The sequence below is a fragment of the Chionomys nivalis genome, chromosome 9 (assembly GCF_950005125.1).
Source record: "Chionomys nivalis chromosome 9, mChiNiv1.1, whole genome shotgun sequence".
In the NCBI taxonomy this organism is placed as follows: Eukaryota; Metazoa; Chordata; class Mammalia; order Rodentia; family Cricetidae; genus Chionomys; species Chionomys nivalis.
Genome location: NC_080094.1, coordinates 33,852,006 through 33,875,746, shown reverse-complemented (window position 1 = coordinate 33,875,746; position 23,741 = coordinate 33,852,006). Strand labels below are relative to the sequence as shown.

Below are 23,741 nucleotides of genomic sequence, written 5' to 3'. Positions count from 1 at the left end.
GCTGGTAGACTTAAGAAAATGTTAAGAAAATCATTGAACACAATAGATTAGTTGGGGACATAGGAGAGTGCTCCTTAGATTCTAGAATACAAAAGAAGTCCATTCAGTAGAAGCAGAACCTTTCCCAGCCCCAGGCACCTTAAAAGTGAGGTGACATTGTATTTCATTTCTCCGACCTTTGAGGACAAAGATGAAAGACATAATGGTGTCTGCTAAGCCTTGAAATTTAGAGCAGAGTCCTTTGGACTGCTCTTATGGAGAATTACCCAATTTTTAAGATAGCACTTGTGTGTGATTTGGCATTTGTATGAATCGTTGATGATGTCTACAGAAAAATATTGGAGCTTAAGTTTAAGTCTATGTAATAGAATGGAGAATATGAGCTTCTTGCCAAGATTTAGTTCAGCCACAATGACAGATGGATCTGTAGTTAAGGCTCAGTAAGTGTGTGCGTGTGGTGGGTGAGGTCACTAAGAAGAAGAAGAATATATTTAAACTTTAACACATTCTGGACATTACTGGTAAATATTTAAATAAGAATTATTAAATTTGTACTTCCAGAAGGGCTTGAGCCTAAAGGCCTTTCCCCGCCTCACAAGAAGAGCAAAGCAAAGAAACCAGAAAGTTCAAAGGACTCCAGTGAAGGTAAGTCCTGCTTCCTCTCAAAACTTATGCCATGGAGACAAACTCATTTCCTTTGTAAAGTATGTGTATACCTTTCGCGTTTAGATTTCTTTTTGTTTTATTTTTGTTCTGTTGCTTCAAGGCAGGGTTTCTCTGTAGCTTTTAGAGCCTTTCCTGGAACTAGCTCTTGTCAACCAGGCTGGCCTTGAACTCACAGAGATCCACCTGCCTATGTGTCCCTAGTGCTGGGATTAAGGGCCTGTGCCACCACCACCTGGTGACACTTACATATTCTTAAGGGTTAAAAAAATGCCACAGAACAATCCTATTTTGCTTTTCTTATATATTCAATAACTTGTATGTGAATATGAGAAATCAGATTTGTTGTTGTTAAAGAAAAAAACCAAATATGTTTTAAAAGTCATGTTCTTTACATGACATAGTTTCATTTCTATAAAGTGAAATTATGTGAGTTGTATTAAAACTAAGAAGTCTTCAGACCATGAGGAACTGAAGGTCAAGGCCTATACACGATGAACAGTTCTCTGGTTACTGTCTTATTGGTATCATTTGTTTTTCACATGAACATGTTTTCAGGGTTCCCAGAAGCAAACCTCAGCAATGATGCTGCAAACATCTCTCTTCTATTTTTTAGCGGTCAGTGTACACGTGCACTTTCCAGTGAATGGGGAAGTCCTGTTGGGCTCAGGCTTCAGAAGGAATGATGCTGTCTCTAGTAGAGAGTACAGCCTACAATCATGCAAATTGTCTTTGAAAGGCAAATGTGGGTGTGTTTTCGGTGTGTAGCTTCCGGATTGCAGCATCATTGTGATATATATATATATATATATATATATATATTTAAAAAGAAGACGAAGAAGAAGAAGAAGAAGAAGGAGAAGAAGAAGAAGAAGAAGAAGAAGAAGAAGAAGAAGAAGAAGAAGAAGAAGAAGAAGAAGAAGAAGAAGAAGAAGAAGAAGAAGTGGTTAGCTTGTTAACAGAGGTCTAGCATTCTGTTAGTGATGACTGTCACTCTTATGACTATCTCAGTTAGGAATGAATGAGGCTAAGCACTGTCCTCACTCACTGAAATGTGTTTAGATGTGTTTACAGAATTCGTAGAACCATGGTGGCGGTCGGAGGCTGTGCCCAGCATCAGATGGCAAGCCTTGCTAGTATCTGAGGAGGAAACTAGCAAGTGCACCCTTCTCAGTGTGACTGCTGCATCTTTTTCTATGGGATCTCTGAAGGTCAAACTTGTGAAGAGTTAGGAGCAAAACCCCAGTTGTTTTTCCTGGAGAGGCTACCCCTTACAAGATGGATGCCAACCAGTGCATTGTTTCCATTGAAGGTGATTTTCCAGAGCTGGGGTATATTGTCAATAGAAATGTAGACATACTGTGACTTATTCTTCCAAGCTACTCCTTGCGACTCTTTAAAGTGACTTTTACTTCCTCCTTAAATTGCTTTGTTCAAGAAACATCATCCTCTAATTTTGGTATGACTCAGTGGTACAATTTCACCCCCTTCAAACATGTGATCTGAGAATTAGCACTGAGTCATAATGTCTGAGAGCTATGTTTGTTATCAGGGACATTCTGACGGTGGCATCATGGTGATATGTAAATACTAGTCACTTCACAAACATGGACAGCCTCAAAGGCAAATAAAAATTAGTAAACCCCAGAGAAGAGGTGAAAAAAAAAAAGAAGTGAATCTGACAGGCAGGGCTTGATGAATCAGGATATGACTCTTACTTATCTGTGTGTCTATGACAATAATGTACGTACCTGCACGCATATGTGGCATTCTTCACAATTTTCACTGCCCTCATAATTCAGAGAATCAGCCATTTGTCTTACGTGCCTGCAAGCTGAATACTATTCCTGGGCCAGGGGCACATTGCAGTGTAGACCACGGCACCTTGTTTCTGCTATGTTCTCCTGTTTTGCAGCTTGCAATAGTTTCTAGCTTAGTGTTCCCTCTCCCCTACCTCCCTTCCAAATACTTCTGGCATTTTTACTTATAGGTCCCTCCACTTAACACCCTGTGGCATTTTTCTCTTCCTCAGTTTCATGCTTGACTTCCTGTCCTCACAGGGATGAGGACTAGCAGATCATATCCTCAGAAAGGAAGAAAGAAAACAAAGTAACCAGGCTTTTCTAGTGTGGCTTATTCACAACAACTGTGTTGAGAAATCAGACTAATTCAGAACTTGTTTTGTACCATGGTTTTTATAGGCACAGGCTGCAAAGGTCTCTTTAACATACCCACATCCACTCCGTCTCTTCATGTCATTATTTCTTTTCTTTCAAAAATGACACCACATATGCAATCCTCTTCCCCTCTGACTTCTGGAAATTATTTTTAATATTTTTAAAATTGTGCATGCTAGTGTGTGGGTAAGTTAACATGAGTGAAGCTACCATAGAGGCCAAAGGTCTTGGATTACCAGATCTGTAGATACAGTAATGAGCATCTTAACATGGAAGCTGGTACCCAAACTTGGGTCCTCTGGGAAACAGCATGTGCTCTTAAATGTTGAGCCATTGTGCACCCCAGCACTAGTTTTGTGCAAGAAAAAATATTAATCATTCTAACTTTAATTGAAGCAATACTAATTTGCTAAATGTTTTACTAAAATATTGAGCATCAAAAACAAACAGCTTCTGAATATACCTTTCCACGTGTTTTTTTTTTTTAATGCAAAGAGTTTTAAAATACTATTTTGCCTGACAGCTCATGACCAGAGAAGACTCTGATTCAATCCATTCCAATACCATACCAATATTATCATTATCAGTATCACTAATTGAACTTCTAGCATCTGGTAATATACCTAGAAGCCAACACATCATGGAAACAATTCTTTTATATATATGTACATATATACACACACATCTGAATGTATATGCACACATATTTATAAAACCATAACCCACAATTAATGATGGTTGTGTTCTGATATGTTTTTCTGACAAAATAATTGGAAGAATTGACTCTATTATGGAAAGCTGTCATGAAAATGCTTTTCACACACTTTTCCTCAGTACTTGCAAAATTACATATGTAGATTCTCCTTGGCAAAAATCTCTCTGGCTTTTTTGTCTGAGAAATGTAGTTAACTTGATTTTGTTTTCACTTCTTTTTTTCTGAACAAAAAGTTGAACCTGGTGGCTACACTATGACATTTCAAAGCTAATTCTCTCAAATTGTACCTGTTCTCTGATGGTTGAGAAGTGATTTCCCACTTAGCTGTTGTTTTCTTTCACTATCTTTTCCCTCTGAGTGCTTTCACAAGGTACTCTGTGCCTTTGTGTTCCCTGGTTTCAATATGATGTGGTTAGGTGCACAATTCTCTTTATTCCTTTGACATTTCCTGAGTTTCTCGGGATGGGGGGGGTCAGCGTCTTTTGCTTGTTTTAAAACTCCACACTCCTTTCCTCACCAAATAAATACCAAAATAATATCCTATTTCTGTTATTCCTCATTACTTTCTGAATTTTAATCATGTTGTGCCCCCCATAAACACACACACACATATTCATACACACACACACATATACATTCATACACATGCACACACACACACTCCCTTTTTCTTCTCTCTTTTTCAGAAACCTTCTGGTTATTTTTTCAAGTCTATTATTAAGTTTTCTAATTTTCTTTCCAATACTACTCAACGTGATGTTTAGTTCACTTAATTTCTCACTACAGTAACCCCCTGCTTTTTTTAAAAAAAAAAAAAAAAGTTTTATTTGAGAATACATTTAGTCATTCTTTAATTCAACAGTCTCTTAACTTACAACTTCTTGTTGCCTGTGTCTGGTTTCACTGCTCATGTCTGCTTTTATGTCCGTTTTCATTGCGCATGTCTGCTTCTGCGACCTTCACTTCTGTAAGGTTGAGCTTATGTTAATTTTCATTTTCAGGTTCTTCTTGGCATTTTCTTGGACTTTCATTTGTAGGGACTTTTGTAGTCGGTTTATGAACTCCTTTATACATACATCTGGCTCTTTGAAATTTCTGAAGATACCAGTTTAGGAAGACCTTAAATACCTATCCGACTTACCATTTTATTTGCTAATGTTTATACACAAGCAGTTGCGTTAACTCCATAAAATGTTAAAACTGGCAGGAGAAAATTTTCCACTCTACTCTTGACCAAGCATGACCTCTCTATGCCTTACATTACTGAGACTCAAGTTGTCCTCAGAGTGGACTTTAATCTGCACGCCGCATCACCAGGGAATATTTTTGATGCATACACGCTAGAACATCATTCCAAGTCAGTGGGTTCAGAGACCCGAGCTGGGGTGAGTAATCGTGTTGTTTGCGACCTTCCAGGCCATTCAGACGCGCGCTAGCACTTCTAGCAGCGCCATTCTCCAGTGTAGACCATTGGGTTAGACGATGCCTCCACGGACTTACATATAACTAAATTCAAATTCCTTCTGTGATGATGTCTAAGAGGAGCCTTTGCTACAATGTCAGTTCAGTTATGTAGTCAGGAGTCATATAAAAACATTAATAGAAAGATGGATGCTAAGCCAGGCGGTGGTGGCGCACGCCTTTAATCCCAGCACTTGGGAGGCAGAGGCAGGCGGATCTCTGTGAGTTCGAGACCAGCCTGGTCTACAAGAGCTAGTTCCAGGACAGGCTCCAAAACCACAGTGAAACCCTGTCTTGAAAAACCAAAAAAAAAAAAAAAAAAAAAAGAAAAAAAAAGAAGAAGAAGAAGAAAAAAGAAAGATGGATGCTAGATAAAATAGCACAGACATACTAATAAAAACATAAATGCAGGCTTATCTATAAATATACACACATATTTTCTGGTACACACAGAGAAATAGGTGTGTGTGTGTGTGTGTGTGTGTGGTTGTGTGTGTGTGTAATTTAACCAAGAAATTATCTTGGCAGAGGGGAAGACTTTTTAAAAAAACATAAAAGATTATATGTAATATTGGAGCCTATTTGCATTATATACACAAATTTATAAAATAAAAGCATATTTTCCTCTGTACAAATTACTAGGCCGGTGTCACTTTTCTGTCATATTTTTGCCAAATGCCCTATTATTATGATGCCTACTCAGCAGTTGTCTCTTCAGGGAAATCCATCTGCAAGTGTGCATGGAATGCTTGCTCTTCAGGAACCATTGCTCTTGTGACCCTAACTCAAACAGCACTATAGACCACATTAAAATGTGAATAATCTCTTTAGTCAGATAAAATTCTTTGTGGAAACATTTTTGGGAATAAGAAAGTATGATATTAGTTTGAATATTCTGTAAGCATTAGAGTTATTAACTTTTACTGAGCTTTTTTTTCTGATTCCATAAACATGTACCTCATCTTTCCTGAGAGGCAGAATTTTCTCTCCGTTCCATCTTCTCCTCTGTGTATTAGAGTATTGTGTGACATGCTGTTTGCTGAGTGGCTGGGTGGAAGGGGCATTCTATCGCTCGGAATGCCATGCAGCAGTTCATGCATTATATTCATAAGCATGATCTTTAATTTAATTTCTTTGACAAGTGCAGTGAAGGGTAAAATCAGGCAGTCATAATTCTGCCTTTGCCATCACTCAAAGGAGCTCAGTGATTGACCAGCTTTGAAGGAGCAGAAATGAGGACGGCAGCTTCCTCGAGAAGAAAAGGCTGGTGTCGCCCTGTAGACTTTAAGATACGAAGCGTTTAAACAAACTAAATTTCTGTGGCAAAAATTCCAATTCAGTAAATGCTGACACCGCCATCTTGCTTTCAATTTGCTCTCTATAACCCATGATCTGGGAGCACTTGGAGCTTTCCTGTGTCGGCAGAAACAGCCAGCAATCCACTTGGTGTATGGCGGTGTCCTCCACAGTTCCCCATTCCGTGCAGCTGTGGGCATGATGCAGGATTAGCATTCAAATTCCAAATCAAATTTAGAAAACGTCAGCATTGTGATAATCTCTATAGTGTGAAAGCCAAGCTTGCCAGGGGAGAGGAGCCATGGGTCTTGTTTGAACAGGAGGCTTTCCAGTTTTATTTGTCTATGGTCAGTGTTGTTTGTTAACCCCACACCCCCTCATGTTTGGAGGTATCGCACGTAGGGTGATAAGATATCTGTATTGTCCCTGCTATACAAAAACAGCTAAGTAAAATATGGGCAGACCTTCTGCCTTTTCAAACTCTGGTTCCCTTTTGGGGAAGTTTTTCTAACCTAGGGCTGTGTTCCCATGCACTACAGTGGAAGGAATGGGCCCTGCTTTTTGTGATCACAGACAGACTTCAACAAGATACTCTATAGAAATTACCCAGCATAGTGCATTGAAGCATATTGAATATCAAACAAGGAAAGTTCCCTCCCACAAAAAGTCACTTATTTTATTTATTAATCCTTGAGGCTCCTTTTAATGCGATCAAAATATTTTGTAACTAATGTTTAGAACGGATGGTCTCAGCCTCCTGTGTCAATGGCTTTCTCTCATATTTCCCTTGAGTTCATTCACTCAGCACTCCCCTCCCCCATGCCACTGCATTAGTTCAAAATAAACCTTCTCCCAGCCCGTTGTTCTCTCCTTCAGATCTCCCCTGCAAATCATGCTTCCCAAGAAAGCTCTTTAGCTGAACGTTTTCACAAGTGTATAGAACAGTACCATTTTTTCTACTTTCACTTACTACCTCTAAAACTTCAAGGAGGGCACAGACTAGGTCAGGGAAGGAAGGACAAGCAGCCTGGGGTTATGGCTATCAATCAAGCCTGGCTGTTGAGACAGTCACCGTTAACCCTTCAGCTCTCCAGTTTCTGTAAGATGGGGGAAACAAGGTTCTCTCCTCTGCCTCAGTCCTGCTCTCTATGTGTTTCTCAAGGGTAGATGATAGAACTCTACAGTGGTATCCTCCAAAGCCCTCTCAAGATATTTGTGAAGCCAAGTGACTTCCACAGAGAGGGATGTGCTTCCTGAAGTCTCAATGTACCTGTAATACAGAATGGGTGGGATCCGCTGCATCTGGGGGAAGAGATGATACCAAGGTACTCACAGCATCCTTCCTCCAAAATGTCAGCGGAGGGCTCGCCACCCAGATGGAGTTTCTCCAAGCATTCAATGCACACCCTTTTGTTGAGTACTGGGGTAGTTTCCCCTTCTCTGTGACTATACTTTCTCAGATTTTAGTTTCTTATGCTTAATTGTGGTCTGAAAGTATTAAATGGAAAAAAAAAATCCATAAACAAGTAACCCCAGAAGCTTTAAATGACTTTTACCATAGTATGTTATAACCCTATTTTGTAAGGATTTTTGTAGGAATTCTTAACCTCTTTTTGTATCCACCTTATAAATTATCAACAACAGCAGCAAAAATAGCTGAGTGTGGAAATTATTTTAAGTGACATGGATACTATGGATTCTCATGCATTCATCCCCCATGAAAGGTGTTTCCCTGTTATCACATTGTTGGTTTCAATCAGCACCTTCCCTAGTAAGTGATGGTCATAAAGTTGCTGTCACTCATGACTGCCAACCTCAGGAAGCAAGGATGAAATAATCAAAGGAAGAAAAGAAGAAGGATGGACTGTGACCTTCCTGGCTTTGAAACTGACCTAACTAGGGCAACAGGGGAATGAAAAAATGACAGATGCACACACAGAAAAGCTGGGATCCCAGGTCTCTGAAGGGAGGCAGTTTCAGGCTGCAGTCATCCCAGAAAAAAAAGAGCTGTATTGGGACTCTCTGCACATAATATTACCTTTCATATTTGGAGCAGCAGAAGGTCTCGCCATTTTTATGGAACTGAATCACTGGGTTCTGTGACACAGCCACTCTCATGTCCACCATATACCTCATCTCCTTCCCCAAGAGAGAGGGAAGCTAGCATAGATAGTGGAAACAAACCTGACCTCACTAGGAAACAAGATTCCAAATCTTACTTTTTTCACTTCAGAATGTAGTATAATCCTCCATTTAGTCTTGTCTGGTGTATCTCTTAGATATAAAACTCTGAAAAATCTACATCAATATCAAATATATATAAAAAATTCTTTCTGAGCTCTTTCCTGCATTCCCAGTGAATATTTATAATCTTAATTCAAAATCTCTGCATCACGCTTTTCATGGCCACATGGGCTTCTGAGAACACATAGAGCCACAATCTCTGGGCACAGATGGGAAAGAGATGGGAAAGAGTCTCTTTAATTTTTTTAAAACTTATTTATTTTACATATATGAGTGTTTTGTCTGGAAAGATTTCTATGAACTACCTGTATGACTGGTGCTTGTAGGAGGCAGAAGAGAGGGTTATATTCTCTGGGACTAGAGTCACAGAGAGTTGTGAGTCACCATATGGTACTGTCAACCAAACCCAGTCAATGTTTGAAGAATTCATCTAAGTGGATACAAAGTTAGCTAATAAACTTTTTTTTTTTTTTTTTTTTTTGGTTTTTTGAGACAGGGTTTCTCTGTGGTTTTGGAGCCTGTCCTGGAACTAGCTCTTGTAGACCAGGCTGGTCTCGAACTCACAAGAGATCCGCCTGCCTCTGCCTCCCAAGTGCTGGGATTAAAGGTGTGCGCCACCACCGCCTGGCCAAAGTTAGCTAATAAAAGAACAAAAAAAATACCTATTGAACAGATTCCCACAGAGCATTTTTTATAATCATTTTAAAGGTATCTTTTTTTTAAGTTGTATAGATGCCTCTGAGTTATTTTGGACTATGTCTGTTTAAATCTTCAGTTCATCTACTTTAATATAGAACCAAGGATGAAGTTCGCATCCATTCACTTTCGTTTCATTGAAAACTTGTTTCTTAGCTATGGGGATGAAGCATTAGAGTAATCACACACACACACACACACACACACAAAATGGTGGCACCATGACAATAGAACCTTGAGGATTTGTAATACTGGTTCCTAACTTTTCAATAGATAGAAGTTTTGTATTGTTTTGTCTTTAAAGAGGACTTTTTAAAAAAAGAAACAGTATTGGAATTTCACATTGCGGTTGTACTTTATAATCTCAGTTTATATTGCAGTAGAGTTGATCTTTCCTACTGTACCAGAGAGAGCCTTAGAATTGTCCACCCACATCAGAATTACCTGGCCACACACCACAGTCTCCTGAGGGCTAGCTCAAGCATGGCTGTCCTTCCTTGTACCTGTTGCTCTGGAGCCTTCAGAGGCAATCTAGGGAATAAGCTCACTCCCAGGGACCACTCTGCCTGAAGGAGTGATGCACAAAACCCAGGGTACACTCTTCTCCTTGGGCACAGATGCTAGCAGATCCGCTGAGATCATTTGTCATTTTTCCATTCTGAGAATTCTCCACTCAGCACTAACAACCATTGCCCTGGCAGGAAGAAGAAAGACACATGGTCTGTGAGAAAATGGAGAGAAACAAGGAGATGGTAAAGTCAGGGTGGTCCTGGAGGGCACTTCTTAAACAGCTGCAAACAGCTCTTCCCTGGAGACTTGCTCCTCCTTCTTTCTAAGGCAGCCACTTCGGCCAATGGGCCAATGCCATTGGTACAGGCTTTGCAGCTATGCCCTCCCTTCAGTGAATCAGGAAGCACATGTAGCTTGACACTGAACACCATTCCTTCTAGGAGTTCCTGATAATCCGAAAGTGTAATTGCAAAATATAAAGCAGGAAACAAAAACAAACTTTTTTTTTCTAGATAATCAGAGGGTCAGTTGCCAAGCCTCTGGCATCCCCCATCTGGAAATATTTCACTGAGGATCTTATAGGAGCATAAGCATTCCTCTTATAAAAGATCAAAGGCCTGGGGCACGGAGTCATTTGAGTGGGTAAAGAGCTTGCTGTGCCAGTGTGAGGACCTGAGTTCAAATCCCCATCCCCGACATCTGTGTGACACCAGCACTGTGGGAGGGACTTGCTGGCGAGCCAGCCTAGACAAAATGTCAAGCACCATATTCAGTAAGAGACCTTCTCTCAAAAAACCGAGATTGTAGAAGCAACTGAGAAAGGTAACTGACATCAGCTTCTGGTCTCTGCCTGTGTTTGTAAGGATGAATGTCACTGCACACACACACACATGCGTGCAAGCACGCACACACACACACACACACCAGAGCACCAATACTGATAAAGTGCTGCTTTTAGACCCTAGCAAGGTTTCATCAGTTCCCCAGTGATATTCTTTATAAACCAAATATCCTCTGCAGAGCTAAGGACCCTACCCTGATGTCATGTGTCCTTGCCCTCCAGTCTAGAATGGTTCTTCTGATATAATTTGACTGTAGGATTCTTGACACTATTAAACAGTGTAGGACAGTTGCAATGCATGGTATTTCTAGCCCATGTTTATCTGTTGTTATTCCATGACAGGAGCCCACTTAAGCATCTTTGCACTCCTCTTTCAGAAGTGACTGGTTTGGTTTTTTGTTTGTTTGTTTGTTTGTTTTGTGTGTGTGTGTGTGTGTAGGGGTGTTCATAGCCTGTTTTGTGACGTGATTGACTTTAGTCTGTCTCATTAAGATAATGTTTATTAGGTTATGGTGTTGTCTAAGAGGCTTTCTACCTGAGTAGCTAGTTCAGGCTCTGTAACTGATGAGAATCTTACAGGAGACTATAATGAAACCATATTATGCAAACATCACATCACTTTTTGAACTTTTCATTAATTGATTATTTTTATGTTGTTTATGGATTCATGATTTCTTATTGCCCTAGATTTGACATCCGTCAAATCTTCAAGAGGTGTCCCTACCTTAATGGGTATTCAAAAATAAGTTTTGGGATGGCAGTTGTGTGGGGTCATTATAGAAAAAACATTATCAGTTGGCCTTGATGGCTAAATATGGAGAATCAGTGTACAAGATGTAGCCTTCTCTATGCCCTCTGATTACTACATGGTCTTCTTGGAAAACACAAATCACCACTATACTCACTTCCCCAATTGAAGGCAGGGGTAGCTTGTTTGTTTCTCAGCTGCCCAGATCCAAAATAATCACACAGAAACTACATTAATTTCAATACTGTTTGAACAATAGCTTAAACATATTTCTAGCTAGCTTTTGCATCTTAAACTAACCCATTTCTATTATTTTATATTTTATCACAAGGCTTGTGTTTTATTGGTAAGGTTCTGGGGCATCTGTCACGTTTGACAGCTACATGGTATCTCCCTGACTTTCCAACTGGCTTTACTCTCTTAAGCCATTGGCCAAAAGCAGCTTCTTTATTAACCAATGGCAATAAAACATATTCACAGCATACAGAGGGGAATCCCACATGACCTCCCTTTTCTGTCTAATTAAAAAAGGTTTTAACTTTAACAAAGGAAAATTACATATAACAAAACAGGTATTAAGCAAGAATTACAGTCACAGTGTTTATATCTATTTTATATTTTATTATAAATAAGGAAAACTATAACTATCTATTCCTCAACTCTATCAATGACTCCAGATGGATATAATATTACCTTAGTAAACAGGAAGTACATTGTAAGCAACTTCCAAAACTCTATTTAATCTTTTATAATAACTAAGGAAAACTATAACTATTTTTTCTTCAGTTCCATCAAAGACTCCAGAAGGATATAATATTACCTAAGTAACAGGAAGTGCAGGAATCCTGAAAGACTATCTCACCATTAGGCAAGTTCAGCAGTCATTTTTCTGTGGGTCCTCCATGTCCAGTTCATACAGCATACCATCAAGAAGTCTAGGCATAAGCAGTTTCTTGCCAAAATGGCTAACCAATTCCATAAAAAGCCTTTTGGATGACCATTATGCAAATTAACAAATGATCAATGCATATATGCAGATGTAGCCATGTCAATATATGTAGATACAACTTCTATCTTTGTAAAGGTAATCCGTGTGAGACAAAGGTCATTTCTACATTGACAAAGCTCATTAAATATTTTCATTATATCATTCCTTTCTCTGTATCTGTAACTCTCTGTATGTCTGTGTATGTGTGTGTAGGCAGGTACCACAGTTCTCATATTGGGATTATAGGACAATTTAGGAGTTGGTTCTCTTCTTCAACCATGTGGTTCCCAGGGATTGAGCTCAGGTCATCAGGATTGGCAGCAAATGCTTTTATCCTCTGAGCCCACAGCAAGATCCATTGTGATATGGAATCAATTCTGCTATTTCTTGCTGGGCAGTCTGCCAGGTTGACGAGTCTCTGGATGAGACAACTGTCTAGTTCTGTGTATAGAGATCAAAATGTATTTTAGTAAGGCCTGCACGGGCAATCCCTCTGTTTGTGCTTCCAAATCACTCTCCAACTTGCTTTGTATTTTGAAGCTGGTGACCCACCCCTTTACTGGACTCGCTCTCCTTCCAGTTTTGAATGGTTCAACCAGTTTCTTCATTCTTTTTCATGCTTCCTAAGGAGGATTATTTTGGAAATTTTGTTCTTTGTTGGGGAAATCTTCATGCATAATCAAATATTTTCATTATATCATTCCTTTCTCTGTATCTGTAACTCTCTGTATGTCTGTGTATGTGTGTGTAGGCAGGTACCACAGTTCTCATATTGGGATTATATGCTTCCAGATCACTTTTTGCGTGGTGTGTGTTTTTATATTTCAGTCTTTTGGTGGGTGTGAAGCAAGGAGTAATTAAGGATTTTGTTTTGTTTCTCTCTCTCTGTGTGTGTGTGTGTGTGTTACCCTGCCGATGAATAAATATCCGGCTCACATTTAGAAGTCATAGGTCAGCATAGTGGGAACTTTTTGCCAAAGACTACTGGAGACAGGAGAAGATCACATGGCATTTATTCTCCTCATTGAGCCGGCAAACACCATCTTCCTTAGGCAACTTGAAAGTGGCCCTTTGCAGGTCCAGCTATTGTTCAGTTATGATGAACCACCTCTAGGGCTGATGTTGGTAATGGCTCCCTTCATTGTTAGCTCTATGGATCTTCATAAAGCTTCATTGACCCCCCATTCTACGTACATCACCTAAATTTCCCCTTTGATAAACTCTTCACACTCTCAAATATACCCACATTTCCCATTGGGACCCTGGAAGTTCTCTCTCTGTTGGAATCATCATCACCACATCCCAGAACCTGACCTTGGAACCTCACATTAACCACATATTGACTTGACTCCCTTCTCTCTCCTGGCAGGAATATTTCCCTTGGTTTAAACTTTACTTAGCTGCTATGTTTGTCTTTCAAAATGTGCCTCTGAGTCGGTAACTCAAGTGACCTTCATAGCCATCTGCGCTGGATTTTTATCAACTTGACACAAAGTAAAATCATTGGGAAAAAGAGAACCTCATTAGAGAAAATGCCTCCATTGAATTGGCCCGTCATCAAGTCTGGGGGGGCGGGCATTTTCTTGATTAGTGATTGATGTAGAAGAGCCCAGGCAAGTGTGGGTGGTGCCAGACCTGGACAAATGCTCCTGGTTGTTGTATTAGTCAGGGTTCTCTAGAGTAAAAAAATTTGTAGTGTGTGTGTGTGTGTGTGTGTGTGTACATATATATACACACAAATATATGGGGGGATTTATTACAATGATTTACAGGCTGCATTCCAGCTAATCCAACAAAGGCTAGCTATCAACAGAAAGTCAGAAGATCTAGTAGTTGCTCAGTTCACAAGTCTGGCTATCTCAGTTAATCTTCAGTATATGCTGGAATCCTGCAGAAGTAAGTTGTAATGCCAGTGAAGGGATGGGTGTGCTAGCAAGGTGAGAGCAAACAGGCAAAGAGCAAAAGCTTCCTTCTTCCAACAGTTAAGTGTGGCCCTAAAATAGAGGTATGTCTTTCTGTCTCAAAATCCAGATTAAAGGCATGTCTTCTCCCAGCTCAAAATATCTGGATTAAAGGTGTGTCTTCCTAATTCAAAGATATAGGTCGGAAGTGGATCTTCTTACTTCCAGTTTAGCAAAACCATCCCTCACAGGTGTGGCCTCCATTTGGAGGTTTAGTTCCAGGTATAGTCAAGTGGACCACCAAGCAGAGTCATCACAGCTTTGTAAGAAAGTAATGAACAAGCCACAAAGAGTCACAGTGTTCCTGTATGGCCTCTGTTTCAGTCCCACCATGGCTTTCCTCCCCGGTGGACTAAGAGTTGTAAACTTAAATAAACCCATTTCTCTCTGGGTTGTTTTAGGCCCTGTTTTTTTTTTCTAGCAATAAAAAGCAAATTAGAACATCACTACCCAGTATATTTTCATTCTATTGTTTGAGGTGGTTAATAAACACTCTTGGGTTCTAGGGGAGAGAAATAGCGACCCTACTTTTGATGAAGGCTAGCAAAGCCGCATTTTCAAATGACAAACAAACAAAAATTAAGGCATAGAACATGTACTGCTACTACACAGCCTACTCCAGTGTCTACCATACATATACAATTAAGTCAATAACATTAGTGGGATGAGTTCAGAAGGAGACACTGGTTCCCTCAAAATTAGAGTAAGTTGAGATACACAGATGTGAAGTCCGGAGTCTACAGACCAGACAGAGGAGAGAGATCACAGTGAGGTAAGCCTGGGCAAAAAAAAAAAAAAAAAAAAAAAAAAAAGCTGTGTCTTCCTGTCAGTGATGACTCACCTCACTCAGCCTCTGAAGCCTGTTAACTGAAGGATTTCATCTTACGGTCTGGATGATTCCCTGCACCTGGTTCTGTGAGAGGTTGAAACCCAGTCATACAGCCGTCGACTCCTCATTTGTGTTTCTGGTTTAAAGGCATTCTTCCACAAAATTAGCTGACTCCAGATTCATTGCTTTTGCTGAGAGGACCGTCACACTCTGCTGTCTGTGCAGCTCTACTAAATCACGCGTGAGCTTCAAGTCTTCCGTGGCCCGGAGGCTTATTTCAAGAGCGAGTCTCCTCGTGTGAATACAGTTTGCCTTTCCAGAGTGTGCCATGAGCAAAGTAATAGGAAATGGGAGACTGTGTTGCAGTCAAGTCAGAGGGATTGGTGTGTCTGTGTGTACGTGTGTGTATTGTGTACGTGTGTGTGTGTGTGTGTGTGTGTGTGTGAGAGAGAGAGAGAGAGAGAGACTCTGCTCTTTTTCTCTGAGAGATGGATTTTCAGAATGGATACCACAACAGCACTAGATCCAATGAATGGGAGATAGAAATTAAATGAGAAGCCAGCGGAGAGGCAATCCCAGAACAGTTCTGGGACATTCTTAGACAGTGTCATCATATCCAGGGCTACACTTAGTAGGCCCTCTCTGATGATGGCTGGAGCCCTCACGTGAGTATGTGAGACTGCATACACCACTCTGGATTTGTAGATCAGTGATGTTCCTCTAGTGTCCAATGTATTACTGGTGAGCAAGCAAGCATGAGAAGCATTGGTAGGCCAAGAGACTCATTCAAGAACAGAAGAATCATTTTAATGGCTTCTAGAGGAATCAGTGTCTAAAGAGTTCACACGGCACTGGTTCAGAAAACTCAGCTGTTGCAGGTCTCTCCTGTCTCTGTCCTCTGCCTCCATCTTTGTCCTCTGCCTGCCCACCTCTGGAAAAATCCTGATGCAGATAGTCTACCTCTCTAAGGCCAAAACCAATTCAAGTAGTCATCCCATTAGCCCAGAGAGAACAATCTGTTATTTCCCAATGGCTTCAGTGCAACTGCTGAAGCTGTGTTTTCTTATTTCTGATTGGCCAAATTTGGTCAAGCGTCTACCCCCTGACCCTACCACTGTGACCAGGGGTATTCAATGTTCTGCCTATGGCTGGGTCTCCTGGCAGCTCTGGGTCTGGTATAGCAAAAGAAGAAAACATGATCCATTACATTCAGATTCATGGAAAAGTTAGACCCACCCAATGGCAAACGCAACGTGCTGAACTATTGTTGTCAAGTTAAGGCGAATGGAGCATGAACTGTGAAATAAAAAAGGTGGGGGGAGCGAGGAGCCGCCTGAGGAAGTAAAGGCAGAACATGAGAGGCTCAGGTCATGACTCTGATGTCTGGGTTGAGTCCGCATGGGAAGATTTAAAAAATGCATTTCTGGGAGGAGCCTGAGAGCAGAAAGTATGAGTTCAAGAGATCACATTTGGAAGGCAGCATGGAACTATGCTTCTAAACTTTGGTTGTTTGGTCTTTAAATGTCATCCTGTATTTCCAAACTATTTGATGGTGGGTTAAAAAGAACGCCAGAAGTACTGCTTATGACTGACCTCATTCTCAGGGCCACCCCGGGCACTGGGGAAATCTGAGCTCCAGTTGACTCCGAAATTCTTTGGGTGGTATGGTAACTCTGTCTTTAGATGTTTATGCCTTGGCAGCCACAGGGAATTACTTCCCCCTTGGTGTTTAGGTGCCGGATTTCCTCGTCTGGTGCCCATTAAATTAGGGAGTGCTGGAACTTGTCATCTGGTAATAAAGTTACTAGCAACACATTTCAGTAATGAGGGCCCTTCCCAGCAGTACTGTTGCTCACGGTTCCCTATGGATACATCCCAGGAGACAGACATTGGGTGTAATACGAAGAGCCAGTTTATGGATTTTGATGTTAAGACCTATGTCTTAGGAAGCTGACTCTTAAGGTTTTGCCTTTTAAAGTGTATTCATTGACATTTTAGTGTATTTCTAGGTATAAACTATGATCTGGACAAGTCTGAAGGAGTCTAGTACTACTGACCGAAAATTTAAGAACTGGCGAAATGTGACCAAAACATTGTGTCTTAACAACCAAAAATGCCTTCAAAGGATTATTGTGATACAAATGGTACTTATCAGGACAGGGACTATGAAACAAATAAAACCTTAAAATGGAAAATACTACCGGTTTCACAAAGAACGCTGTGCTCAGATAGCCAATTAAATTCTAGTTTGAAATAAAATTCTGCATAAACTTTAATTATTCGACAACGGGTTCATGCATCCAATTAATTGGGAGAAGTTTTCTCTGGAGGCAGTGGCGGTGGCATTGTGCCAGTCTCTCAGAGCATCCAGGTCTGAATCTCAGCTTCGCCACTTGAGCAACTTGCAGGCTTTTGTAGGTGTCTCTAAGCTTCAGTCTTCTCATTTGTAAAACAGGAATGAAAATCCTTACTGTCTAAGGATTGGGTCAAAGGTGAAAGGTAAAATATAGAGAGAAGAGGAAGCATGGAATCTGGCATATGAAACTATAGTGAACCCTAAAAACGGCAGCTACCATCTCAATTATAATGATTACCACTGCTGCATGCGGGTAATAGAGATCCATTTCCCTGCTTACCCACAGCAGAAAGCCCAGAAAACAAATGCTTAGTACTTTTTTCCTTTTTCTCTAATTTCTTGAGTATAGACTTAAAGTCCAACTCAATCCAGCACAATTATGCCCATGGCAGGAAGGAAGTGATCCTGGCCTCCCAGAAAAATTATACTCAAATGATTAATTCTCTATGTGTCTTTTATTCCTAAAAGTATTTACCTTTACTTTTCTTCTGTGTAGCCATTTCTGGCCATTACCATTCCTCTCCCTTCAGTAAATCTGCCATCTTTTTTTCCAACAGGTGCCAGCCAAAAGGCCCTTAAGCCCTTATGAGTTAAGAGCGAAGTTTCAGCTGAGAAAAGAAATAAAACCCAGTCTCCTGAAAATTGTGACCCGACAAGTTGGGCATGCATTTGTTTGCCTGTGTCTTTCTTCCCAGGTTTACAGAACAGGCTTGGATTTCTATGTAGAAACTGGCAGGTATCGCTGGCTTTTAGCCAGCTATGTCTTCATTTTCTGGGTCATGGATTTCTCTACTATAAAATTCAACTCTGATCAAATTAGACTGGGTTTATTAGAGAAAGAAAGACAAGAAGGAAGGAAGGGAGGGAGGGAGGGAGGGAGGGAGGGAGGGAGGAAGAAGGGAAGAGGAAGGAGGGAAGAAGGAAGGGAGAGTGGGAGGGAATGAAGGCAGGGAGGGATGGAGGAAGAATGGAAGGAAGGAAGGAAGGAAGGAAGGAAGGAAGGAAGGAAGGAAGGAAGGAAGACTAAAAAGCTGAGCAGAGCACAGAAGTAACACAGACTCTCATCTCATCTATATTTCCTCTGAAAGTGAAAGCCCTCAGAGCAGTGGTTCTCAACCTTCCTAAAGCTGCACCCCTTTGAAACATACAGCTCCTCAATTTGTGGTGACTTTTGCTACTACTTTGTAACTGTAATTCCGCTACTGTTATGAATCGTGATATAAATATTTTTGGAGGCAGAGGTTTTCCAAAGGGCTCTGGACATACAGGTTAAGAACCACTGCCTTAGAGTAAATATTTTTAGTGCTGTGCCTGTAACCACAAGTCAGCTTTCCTGACTGAAGTGTGCTGCTTGCTCCTGGGACAAAGGGTAGGAATTAACTAACAAAAATCGTTGGGTAAAGGATTCTTCCCTGCATAAAGGACTCCTGTGTGAGTTGACAACACATAGTTTCCCACAGCAGCGTATGATGGCTACAGGTGCCGGGAACCTCAGCCTCCTCTTTAATTAGGCCTGGTGCCTCCTGTAGAATTGACGTTTTGAAATATTTCTTTTCTGGGATAGGAAATGACCCCAGCAAGTGAGATCTGGGATTTGCTCAATCTGCTTCACAGCGATTTCTGTCCTTTGTATTAACAATGACCTTTAGGAGGTGAAGGTCATTTCAGGCTGATGCAAAACAGCAAAGGATGTGGGATGTGTCACTGTGGTTTTTTTTTTTTTAATGCTGCAAAGAAAGTGTGGTATTCAAATATGAGCCAAGTCTAAATCCTCATTTTTATTAAATTTTTAATTAAATAGGGGTGGTGGAGCCCCTTTAATCCCAGCACTCTTGAGGCAGGGTATCTTTGTGTGTTTAAGGCCAGCGTGGTCTATGCAGTCAGTTTCAAAAAGTCAAAGCTATCTTTTCTCAAAAAAAAAAAAAAAAAAAAAAAAAAAAAAAACAGGAAAATTTGTTAAATGAAAATATTTAAAATTTGAAATGAGGCAAAGATAGCATCTACTTCACTGTGGTTTTTGGTGAGGAAACAAAGATCTCACATTCCCAGGCTTCAGGCCAAATCCTCTGTACTTGACCAAGTCAGACATCACAAGAATGGTGTTTTCTGTTTGCTTTAGACTTTTAAACTATCTTCTAACTTCATAAGCGTCAACCAACTTTCCTACAGTTCTACTGAAGTCTGATACCGCCTATCCAGGAACAGTATGAACATAGATAGTTTCTGCCCACCCATACACACACACACCCCACCTCACCCCATCCCACCCCCTTAACACAGCAGCTACAGGACTGTGCTGGTTCAAAGAATGTTCTACAGCCCCTCTTAGGCTAATAATCTGCAACATTGACTCCTAAAATTAGCACAAGCCATCTACTGTCTTATTTATTAAAGAGGACAAATAGAAAGAGCCAGGTAAAACAGTTTCTGGGGGAGGGTCTGAATGATCCTGGGGGCAGGCAGGAAGAATGCTGTCTCTGCAGATTTGAGACTCCACCCACCATGCACCCATCAACCAGGAATTCTCTGGTCCATGGTGTTTAGGACTTTAATCGTGGTTCCATGGCATAAGCATGACCGATTAAATCACTGCCAACGCCTTCCTTCCCCAAAAGTCAAGGGGCGGGATTGAAAGTTGTAACTTTCTTGTCACTTGATTTGTTCCTCTAGTAACTAGCCAATGTCCTAAAACTACTCAGGGACCTAACCAAGAGTCGCTTCATTAACATAAACTTGGGTTTAACTCAACTAACTTATTGGGAATAGCAGAAGATGCTCCTGTCAATCAGATAATTAAAAGAGATTTGGGGACTCTGTACCAGGAGCTGGTGACAAAGGCCAAATTTTATTTCTATTACATCACAGCTTCACACTAAGTTGCAGGAAATGGTCAACAGATGGGAACCCAACAAGCAGTGGCGGGACCTACACAGCCCTGGCTGCCAGGCTCCAGTAGGGGTCACGTTGGAAATTCATCTTGTACTGGTTCCTGTTCTTTCCCACTTGGGCAAACAGGAGGAAGCCCCTCCCAGGGAGTTGTGCCCACATGTATAGCTCTGAGCTGAAGGCATAGGGGCATCAGAGTGGTAGGAAGGCAATGACAGACAGATGTCCTCTGCAGCTATGTCCCAAAGACCAAGAAAAAATGGCAGCAGGCAGAAGAGAGACTGGTGACCTGGTGGTTAAAGATGAAAAGGAAGAAGTGGGAGATGAGGTAGGGAGAGAAGGGAGAATGCCATGGGCGAGCAGTTTACTTCACCGGAAGGTAGTTCTCTGTAGGCATGATCAGGTAGCTATGAGCTTCGAATATAAAAATCAGCTTCCACGAGGATTTCTCAGAGGATGTGGTAAGCTACACTGATCATGGAGAGATGCAGTCTACCAATGTTGCAGGAGGATGGAAAATGACAAAAATGTATTAAAATGTGTTCGGTCCAGGCTAGACCCTTCACATTTCGGACTGTTGAGAAGGGATAACATGAAGTCCCTGGTCTATTCAGTTTCACATACCCATGCTCGTCTCGGCCTCCCTGCCCCTGTCTTGTGGGCACCTGAGTCTAGACACTTTCTCATGGGCTGGTGTTAGGAAAGCTAACTCCCTTGGTTTATAGGCCTCTCTCTATGCTGATGTCAGATGTCTAACCTCGGGCTGGTGGCTCCCCTACCCCAGAGCAGAGGAGTGGGAGTGGGAGCATGTAGTAGACAGAGTTAGCAGTCACTTTGTCATCTCATTGCAAGTGTAGCTTACCATGGTTTTGGCTGCCTTCTGCTAATTAGAACTAAATCCATAACTGTATTATAGACAAATTGGAGAGTTCCCTCTCTTGAAGGAGTATCTAAGGTTTTGTGGACAGACTTTTAAAACTACCATTATCCCAAGCATCTTTCCTCTTTTCTGTCCCAAGACATCTTACCTCCTGGCTGTGTCTTGCTCCAGGATCCTTTGAGGTTTACTCAAATATAAATCCTTTGACTGACTTAAGCTCAAATGTCCTTTCTAATCCCATCTAAGGTTTTGCAGTCAGTGAAAACCTGGGGATGATGCTAGTTTGCAGAAAGTGATGTCACTGGTAGACAGGAGGTGGCTGAAGGTTGTCTTTAGAGAGGTCCAAGTCAATCCTGCATCACAGGGGCTGTCACCCCCGCAACAAGGAGTTCATGTGTGCTGTTTCCTAATCTAAGTCAGCTTCTACAGCTTTATCAGCTCACTCTGAAGCAGTGGTCAGCACACTTTGGATCAAATAGGAAGGAATCTTGACTTTGCAGACCATATATGGTCTGTCTGTGCTTCTTTCTTTTTATTTGTGCCCTTTAGAAATGTAAAATGCCTTCTTAGCTTGCCAGCTATACGTGCTAAGCCAAGGCTCCAGGCTACAGTTTGCAGACTACTGCTTTCCAGCATTCAGAGAGACCTGCAGGCTGTCCTTAAAAGTATTTTAGTTGTGTGTCTCTGCACCGCCCCAGCTCACTGAGAACCCCTCCTTTCCACACTCCTCAAGTGACCGAAACAGATCTAATTTATCTTACTCTAGGTAAAGAGCTTGGGAGTCCTTCTTTCAGGTTGGGTACATTTTACATAGGATTTCTCTCATGTCTTCAGGGAGACGGAACAGGTTCAGAAATTAAGTAGGTAAGATGACTAATGTGGTCCTGTCGGGAAAGAATTACAGACCTGCAGCTGATGGCCTCTCCGAGAACACATTTTGAGTTTCTATCCATCAAGTGAATAGCAGTAACCTCCAACTACAGGGAGACGAATGGATGGACAGTTCTTAAGCACTTCCTTCTGTTCACTAAATATTGGCACAGAGAGGTTTTCTATGATGCTGGGAACTTGTGTCAAATTTGCCATTTTTTTTTTTTTTTTTTGGTTTTTCGAGACAGGGTTTCTCTGTTGTTTTGGAGCCTGTCCTGGAACTAGCTCTTGTAGACCAGGCTGGTCTCGAACCAAATTGCCTTTTAAAGGGAGACAATGAGCATCGGGTGTGTTTGCGTGTGTGATCACACACAGTCACACACACACACACACACACAGAGAGAGAGAGAGAGAGAGAGAGGAGAATCCTAGATCTTTAAAACCACTTACATTAAAATTCTTAAAACCAAATTAAAATTAAAAGTAACTGCCATTGATGGAGGAAGGTCATTGGCTAATAAAGAAACTGCCTTGGCCCATTTGATTGGCCAGCCTTTAGGTGGGTGGAGTAAACAAAACAGAATGCTGGGAGAAAGAAGCCGAGTCAAGGAGTCGCCATGATTCTCCCATTCCAGACAGACGCAGGTTAAGATCTTCCCTGGTAAGCCAGCTCATGGTGCTACACAGAATATTAGAAATGGGTTAGAGCAATATGTAAGAGCTAGCCAATAAGAGGCTGGAACTAATGGGCCAGGCAGTGTTCAAAAGAATACAGTTTCCGTGTAATTATTTCGGGGCATAAGCTAGCCATGCGGGCGGCCGGGTGCCGGGGACGCAGCCCTGCCGCTCTTATTACAACAGCCATTTAATTTTGCTGTATTATGTAGCCCATGTGCTACAAAAGAAGCTTTGCTAAGATGCATACATGGTTAATAATAGCATGCAGAGGTAAGGAAGAGATGAAGTTAAAAGAAACTCAAAGCAGTGAATAGAAACTAGTGTTTGACAGACTAGCTAAGTAACGACACGTTCCTATTTGATTTCCAAGTCCAGAACACCCCAGATTTTTCAATTTGAGATGCTTCATGTAAACCTTGCCAAGACTGGCCAACTCTTCCAAGAGCAGGAGGGTCTAACTGAATAATTAAAAAGGTCAATGAATGAGGCACATATCTGTTTGTACTCTTCAATCTTTATTTAACCCTCTTAACTTTTTTCTGTACAGGACTAATTATCAGCTATAACTAAAACTGAGCAAAAGTATAATTTAATTAGCTTTAATGAGATAGACTTTAAAGGGTCATCTTTAGCCTCAAATATGTAATGTTCCTTTCTCTAATGATTTGGTTTTGTTGGTGCCCCTGATCCTACCCTACCTCTCTTAGCCTGGTGTTGAGCAGATTATACACTCCACAATCTATTTGAAGTGTTCAGAGAGCGTATGTGTATGTTTGAATACTTGTCATGTGATGGCAAAGTCCCTTGCCTCTTCCTGATTTGTTTTTAATTGGCATGTGCAGTTACAGGACAGCATTATTGCAATTGTTGCTCACAATTTCCACAAACAACCTTTTATTTGTAACACAAAGGTTCAAAACTAGGGCCGTATACTGTGTATAG

General features: G+C 41.1%; 1 protein-coding gene across 6 annotated transcripts in view; it reads left to right on the top strand.

Moving 5' to 3' along the window:
- Positions 1-23,741, top strand: part of Macrod2 (mono-ADP ribosylhydrolase 2) — a 1,826,063-nt gene that overhangs the window by 1,656,805 nt on the left and 145,517 nt on the right. For all 6 annotated transcript variants that reach the window (XM_057781066.1, XM_057781065.1, XM_057781064.1 and 3 more), the window contains exon 11: positions 562-645. In XM_057781066.1, the coding sequence (XP_057637049.1) occupies positions 562-645 (84 nt within the window). The remainder of the gene's footprint in view (positions 1-561; positions 646-23,741) is intronic.